At 49.4% G+C, this 7,590-nt stretch overlaps 1 protein-coding gene across 1 annotated transcript; it reads left to right on the plus strand.

The window, feature by feature from the left end:
* The first annotated feature begins 2,554 nt into the window (after positions 1-2,554).
* On the plus strand, positions 2,555-6,210 carry LOC107080036 (uncharacterized). Its single transcript, XM_015368443.2, has 5 exons — positions 2,555-2,759; positions 3,539-3,676; positions 3,908-4,043; positions 4,476-4,878; positions 5,988-6,210. The coding sequence occupies exons 1-5, from the start codon at positions 2,574-2,576 to the stop codon at positions 6,175-6,177; spliced, it is 1,053 nt and encodes a 350-aa protein (XP_015223929.2). The 5' UTR covers positions 2,555-2,573; the 3' UTR covers positions 6,178-6,210.
* The last annotated feature ends 1,380 nt before the right edge of the window (positions 6,211-7,590 follow it).

The raw sequence follows: 7,590 nt of genomic DNA on the forward strand, positions 1-7,590 counted from the left end.
GTCAATGAAAGAACAAAATGCCTTGTCACTTCATTCATGGCCTTCTATTCATCTTCCAGCTTGATGCAACACGCTTGCTAATGTACTGTGCGCCTGACAGGGCTGAGAGGAACTGCAGATTCTCCCCAGCCTGCGACATGAAGTCTCTTTGCCACTGAGCAAGACGAAGACTTGATTCCAGACTTGCATGCATTGAGCAGGCAGGCATTCCAGAGCACAAAACATCACCAGCAGCCAGGTTGGTCCCACTGCTTCCTCTTAAGATGCACAAAGTCAAGGGTGGCAGTGTGGCACAGATTCTGGATTTGTAACTGGAAGGTTGTGGGTTTGAATCCTAGTTGCGACACTCTTGTTGTACTTGTGAGCAAGGTACTTCACCCAAACTGCTCCAGTAAAATATGCAGCTGTGTAAATGGGTGCAAATGTAGTAACTTACCATGTAGTAACTTATACAAGACAGTAGCCACTTCTGTACAGATGGGGACTGTTAAATACATAAGGGTTTTTACTTGAAGTTGCCATTTTTATTGGATGCGGCCAGTGACACAGTGGCATCAGTTGCAATATGACAGCAGGTATAGTGTCATCGGTTTATTAATGAATATCCAGACTCAGGCTGTCTTTGACAACCTCTGTGCAACCCTGTAATTTCATTGGTATAAAATCTGTCACTTAATGCCAACTTGACTAATATCATCACCAGCTCTTGGCAGGCAAACAAAGGCCAATTTGCAATATTACATCACTGATCAATCCACCTTCGTTCTATTATTGATCAGGGCCGCTCAGTCGGGAGTCCACGAGTACAGTGAAGATTCCTGATCAATAGTAGGACAAGCTCTGGATTAAAGCAACAGAGCACTTTGCTGACATTTCATTCTTTTACTTAATGAGAAAAATTATAAAGTGATATTTGCTAACCCCAAATAGTCATTAATTGAAACTGCAATTGACCCACTGCAGTAGGAGATGGGATGGACATTAACTGTAATGTGCTCCTTTCACAACCTTCAGACACACATGCACAACGCAAACACAAAAGACCCTGAACTGCAGCAGATAACCTGTAGATTATTAACACACAACATGTAATTAACACCGGGATAACACAAATCTCTGATCTCAGTCTCCAAAAAACAAGCATGTACCCAAGATTCTGTGTGAGGAAAACATAGCATGTTATATACACACGCACATATTCATTTTAGCATCACAGACGTCATTGCCAGAGTTTGGAATAACACTTGAGTGTCACTTGAACGTCTACCAGGCTGATTCAATTAGAACACAGCCTGCAATCACACTGGAGGAGCTCAACAAAATCTCACACCTACGCAGAACCCTGGCATTCGGCATGCAGTCACGCAGTCTGAGACTGTAACGGCTGCTGGAGACTCAGAGGCAACAGACTGCATTGTTGGACTGCAGGTTCAGCCTCTTATACTGACAAATGGCAACCTTTCACACCGGTCTACCGCCCAGCCCTTGTGAAATTCTGCTCTGCATTTTCCCCATTATATCACCATGCCAACACAGCCACAAGTTTGTCAAAACACCCCCATGGAGGCTTACTCTGGTTCGAAAAGTGGTGTGCAAGTAAACCATGTTGGAATCATGGTAAAAACGTGGTAAAGCATAGAGGTGAAGTGAAATAGCACACAAATATGGCACCAGTTTTCTGCCAGGCCAGGACCCAATTAGCTCTGCAACAGTGCCCTCTTGTGGTACAATATCAGCCTGTGTGCTTGACGAGCTCCTTTGAGCAGGCCTCTATTCAAGCCAGGTTCAAGGCATCTCCTTCCCTCAGCACCAATCCTGACCTTCCAAAAACTCCATCCCGCCCCTTACCCCCACACAACCTTCTCGTGCTGGTTTGTGAGTTGATCTGGTTTGCATTCCTGCATGCGACACGTAGCGTCGTGTCTGCACTAACAGAAGCCATCCCTTCAGGATTCTGCATCAGCAGTTTGTCAACTGCGGCTCGTACTGTTCCAGCCCTTCAGCACCTGGCCAGTGTTGTCCGGCCTCCTTCACCTCTGCCCCCTGCAGGACCCGGGGGGCGCAAACTCAGAGGGCAGGGGTCTGAGGACTTGACCAGGCCCCCTGCCTGTCCTTCTCCCACGTGGCCTGCAGTCACAGCACCAGGACTGACTGCTCAGAGCGGGCACTTCTCAGACTGCGCAGGCTTGATTCTTGTCTCCAGCCAGGAAATTAAAGAAATAAAAAAAAATAGTAATTTAAATGTTAATCGAGAGATGGGGTCTCCAGCCCTGACCTTAAATAGCTCGAAAATTTCTGATTTTCATTCCACTCATTTCCCTTTTACTTAATAGAACCAGTTATTTCTTGAAGACTAAGATGATCTTTAGTCACTGATCTATAATTCACTGGAGCCTCTCCAGGAACAGCTTGAGAGACCAGGGGAATTATATTTTTCCTTGGGTTTGCTGTGCCAGTAACGGGAAGATTTCCATGAGTGTTATGGAACATTATGACATCGCTGATGACATCACAGTTGAGGGCTGCACCTGTTTAAAAGTACAGAGCAGACAGACACAAGCCGTTCTGCAGGCATGTTTCGTGGCAGTAAAAGTGTGCACCTCGCACGAGGCCCAGGGCTCACAGACATACCTCATGCCAGTCAGAACAACAGCAGTGTCAAGTATCTCGGAGACAGGGGGCCTGCAGTCACGCTGGACTGGATCAACAGCAAAAACATGAAGTTTCTGAGCGCAGCAAACCACAGAGAGTCGTTCCAGGTCAGTGATGGTTACTAGGTAAACAGAGGGGCTGGTACAGATGCTGTTCTGGGTGAGAAAAGAGAGACATCAGTAATCTGGCAGTGGATTGTTGTAATGAAGGCCTAAGATGCACCAAACAAGCCAAGCTAATGAGTGCACTCATTTTCCTAATGAAAGGCATATTCACACAAACAATTACAGTACATTACAGTCACACATGAACAGTTTTTAATTCAGAAATTATTCAACAATATTGGTCTAAGGCAACATACAGACACCAGGAGTGAACTATACACCTGTAGTAGCTGTCCAGCAGTATGGCAGACGGACTGTGGATTTCTGACTCATCTGAACACAAGGTGAACTGTTTCAGGGTTAAACACCGGGAGGCAGAACCAGAGCTCATACAGGGCATCCTGCAGAAACAGTGCCCGGACTTTAAGCAACAGGCTGTCTAGCTTTTGGTGACACTGACATCTGAACAAGGAGGCTTGTTACCATGTCATGCTCCACACCAAACTGGGGCAGCAGGTCTGCGAGTCAATCAGGTCTCTAAGCTCTTTCTGGAGCAGCTGTGCTGGTTCTGCCGACACCTCAGCAGTTGTGCCGGGTCGCTGTCTTCGTATGGCAGCACGGAACGGGTCTTTACGTTTCAAGCTCACCCCTCTCAAGTCTTTGATGGCCGTGTAGTGGCAGAAACCGGCACCGCTGGAAACAGGTCAGGCAAGCTGGGCAGTGGCATTCCAGCCCCCGGGCCAGGACACGCCTCTCAGTAATCGCGTCCCTCCCCGAGACAGCTGCAGAAGCTGAGCCAGGCCCTGGACAGCAGCGAGAGGCTGGAGAAGAGCTGCTGGCGGCGGGAGGAGAGGAAGGTCAGAAAGGCCCTGAAGAAGCTGGTCCGCCCGCACAGGTTCCAGAGCCAGACCCAGTTCCAGGTAGGAGTGCCAGCGCCACCGTACAGGAAGAAGCTGAGCCCACTCATGCCTCTCTCAGTGCGATAAAAATGAAGTCCCCCCCCCCCTCCTCTGAGTCTGAACTGCTGTTTTCTGCTTGTCTGTGGCTGCATGTGTGTGCTGTCAGGTCAGCACATGATTGTGTGCCTGTGTTGTCATGCAAGTGTGTGACTGTACCTTTGTGTTCTCATATTAGCACATTTGTGTCCTCAGAGAATGAGCAGGGACTCAGATGTGGGCGGCTGGAATGTCCTGACCCCTGATGCAGTTTCCCTGGACACCCAGGAGGGGGAGTACTCGCCCTGCTTCTCCCGGTCCCCGCACAGCACTGCCTGTAGGCCCCAGCATGGTACGATCCAGCATGCTAGAGCACATTTCATCATTTCTCATCACTTCCTTAAACCTGCCCTTTAGATGAGGGTGTCCTGTGTTGCTGCTGGAGAGCTCCAGTTCCTCAGGGCTCAACCCTGAACTCTGGGGAGAGCAGGAAGCCGAAGACTCTGCAGTTCTGGAGGAAAACTTCAGAAAAAGACTATTTTATTGTTGTAGCATTCTTGAAGTGCAAAACTTTAAGATAACCCAAGACACTTTTCTGTTAAGGAAATAAGTAAACATTTTTTAAAGAAATCCTTGCAGTGAAGAGATTTATCGATTGAAGCCTTATATACACAGGGCTCCCAAAAAAGAATGAAATGGCAATTGTAGAGTGTTGAACTGTAGTGTAAAATGATGAAAGAATGATAAGAGAGGTTTACCTGACACCACGTGTGCCGCTATCCAGGCTTGAGCAGCTCTCCGACCTTCAGCCAGCTGGGCATGTCTCCGAGTGCCCACAAGTGCCAGCCCCCAGCGGGCATGAGAGCCACAGCCAGAGCCAGCCAGCGGCTGGACAGCCCCCATGCCTCTCTGATCGGCAGACACCTCAGGTCATCGTGCCAGCTCAGCCAGGCGGCCAGCAGGACCAGCTTCTGTCCTGAGAACACATGCTCCGTGCCCCACCTGCCCGGACTGGCTGCCCGGCCCAGCTCTCAGCTGTCCCCAGACCTGCGCTGCTTCCAGGACGCCATGATGGGCTACACCACCCTGCAGAGGAGAGTCAGGGACCTGCAGACTCAGGCCCGGTCCACAGAGCACCAAGCACGAAGAGCCACAGCACTGCACCCCCTGGAGGCCCTCAGCTGCAGGTACACTCTCACAGCTGGAGTACCAGCTCCAGACTCGCATCTCTCCAGACTGACAGCCTTCCTGTCCAGACTCTCCTCATCAAGGTGGAAGGCAGAAATCAGCAATGGAGTTATCTCCTTTCTCAGATCCCTGCCACATTAAAATGAAGTCCACAGTCTCCGCTCAAACACTTACAGTGTTTTCTGAGCATGTGGTGTGAAAGAGTCTCAGCAGCCTTGACTAGGTTTCTCTTGAATAGGCACAGCATGAGGCCTGCCAGTGAGGAATGTTTTATTGTGGTTGCATCAGCTGTAGGGTAACACTGCTCCTTTGAATTCAGCAGGGATCTGGGCATTGCCTGATGGCAGAGCACTCAGTCTGCTGTGGGGCACTGACACCCATCTCCCTTGATGCCACCCTTCATGGTGCACAACTTGCCCAAGAAAAGAGCTCCGAGGCGGCTGCCTGCATTAGGGGTCGGAGGTCACTCACTCCTGGGCCACATCCTCCCCTGGAGAAGCCAGTTCTTTCAGCTCCAGTGCACTCTGGGTGTTGCTGCCACCAGATTGAACATGCTGCGTTCAGTCGCACCCTGGAGAAATCAGCTGGCCCCTGGGCACCTGGGTCAGAGGGAGAGAGACAGAGAGAGTGGGGAGGGACTGGGATTTCTGCTGAGCTGCCAGGCTGTTGACTCTCCTCAGCAGCCCTGTCCAACGACCTGTCTTTAATAAGGAACAGGGGCAAAGACAGACACACGCACACACAGGAAATGCCAATACTGCCAGCCCTGAGGCACAGTCTGTCAGATCTCAGCAGAGAGCAGTACAAGCTGGAGATCTGGAAAGCCACAGTGACTGCAATTAGAAGGAACATTAAAATGCACTGAGCGCACACAGCTTTGATATCAGATAAGGAAATTAAACTTTCTAAATCAAAATCTTAAAAAGAAATAAGTTTGATCACTGTTGCCTTGATGTGGAAATATTTTGAGGACCTCCATCTTTCGCCATGCACTTAATATTCAGTGTTTGCACTGAATATGCAGTACTGAGGACAGAGAAACTGCATGAATATTACATCCCCTGTATCCATGTGCACCGACCTGACTGCACCTGCCACCTCCCCGCAGGTACCTGAGGCTGACCGACAGCAATATCCGCACGCTGCTGGAGCAGTGCCGGGACTGCGGGATCCACGTGGACATCCATCCGCACATGAAGGACTCGGAGATCGACATCGGCACCATCTTCCAGAGCTCCCCCACGCCCCCCCCTGCCCCCAACAACCCCACAGCGCCCATCTTCCATTTCTCAAGCTAGGGGCTGGCGATTTAAAACCTTAAAGATACAGGCTGTGAAAGGTTGATTAAAGAAATGTTTTCCTTTCTCGTGCGATGCGATAACTAAAGGGCAAGCCCTGCTCCACCTGCGGAAGGAATGACAAATGTGGGAAAGAGGCTCACTCCGAACTGTGCTTTTGAGCCGAGCTTCTCACATCTGGCCTGATGCCAAAGTCCAGCCTTATGTCAAGCTTGAGATCTCCTTTATTTAAGAAAAAAACAGGGCTCTTGGAGAGCCAGACTAGCTTGGATGGCCTTATTTGACACGCTGTTCCCTCTCGGGTATTTTGTTTCAAGGTTAGAAAGAGGAACAGTTTCTCAATTCAGAGGGTCACGGTGATAACAGAATCACACTATTGTAATGACAGCACTCGACCACAAGAGGGAGCCGTCCTAACTCACTGGCCTGCCGTCGCGCTACAAACCCATGAAGCCGCTACACGTTGCACTCCAACCATGCTACTAAGTCAGGAAACGACAGCAGTGTTAACGAAAGTAGTTTTATTTTTTTACAGTACAACAGAGGAGGTTCTAAAACAAGATCCTTGTTGTACGAATCTACCCCCAGGTCTTCATCAGCTTGTTAAAAAAACAAAAGCAAAAAGGGAACTTGGTTAAATAAACTATTTCATTGCTCTAAAACAAAACCCCCCAAAACATTGTATAGAATCAAAAAGTGCTTTTTAAATACATCATACAATCGACAAAACATCAGTTAAGGCAGACCAGCTCACGTGTAACAGTTTTTCAGAACAGGGTTAACAAATACAAAGCTGGTCGTTAATCTCAAGAACCAAATTTCCGTACAGCGTTTTAAATAAAGTGGATTTAAGGAGTTGCAAGTGCTGGAAAATGACTAGACAAGTTTTAAAGCTGAATTCTGCATGGCAAAGCAGTTTGAATACCATTGGAACAAGAAGGGATCAGCGTGCCTGACCTGCTATTGCTCACACGCGCACACCCACGTGCACATGTGCACACCCATTTGCTCACACTCGCATGCACACACATGGAGGTGGGGTGAAAAAGGTGAAAATGGGGGCTTGAGATTGCAGACCCCCCACCCCCCAAAGCTGCCAGACCTCAGCCCTACAGGCAAGAGCTGAGCTGCAGGTAGTTTATAGCTGTATGTTAATCTTAGGAGGGGCGGATGGGGCCAGTGGAATAGGCTAATAAAGGAATGAGATAATAAAGGAATAGACTGGAAGAGTTTTCAAGGGGGACAAGCGGTCCTCTACACACAGAGCCAGCGACGAGGCCGGGGTGTGGCGGACTGGCGGGGGGAGGGTTCTCCTCTCTTGTAAGGGCAGGCGTGGCGGACTGGCAGGGGGAGGTTTCAGGCTGCCTGGACAGGGGGCGGAGAAACGAACAAGAGCAGGAGGCAGGCCACGGA

This window comes from Lepisosteus oculatus, chromosome 20 (genome assembly GCF_040954835.1).
Source record: "Lepisosteus oculatus isolate fLepOcu1 chromosome 20, fLepOcu1.hap2, whole genome shotgun sequence".
NCBI lineage: Eukaryota > Metazoa > Chordata > Actinopteri > Semionotiformes > Lepisosteidae > Lepisosteus > Lepisosteus oculatus.

Bases quoted from the DNA above. Each gene is read 5' to 3' on its own strand.
- LOC107080036 (XM_015368443.2), top strand. From the start codon at position 2,574: ATGTTTCGTGGCAGTAAAAGTGTGCACCTCGCACGAGGCCCAGGGCTC. The intron at 3,677-3,907 runs GTAGGAGTGCCA...TTGTGTCCTCAG, and splicing joins AGAGCCAGACCCAGTTCCAG to AGAATGAGCAGGGACTCAGA. The intron at 4,044-4,475 runs GTACGATCCAGC...GCCGCTATCCAG, and splicing joins TGCCTGTAGGCCCCAGCATG to GCTTGAGCAGCTCTCCGACC.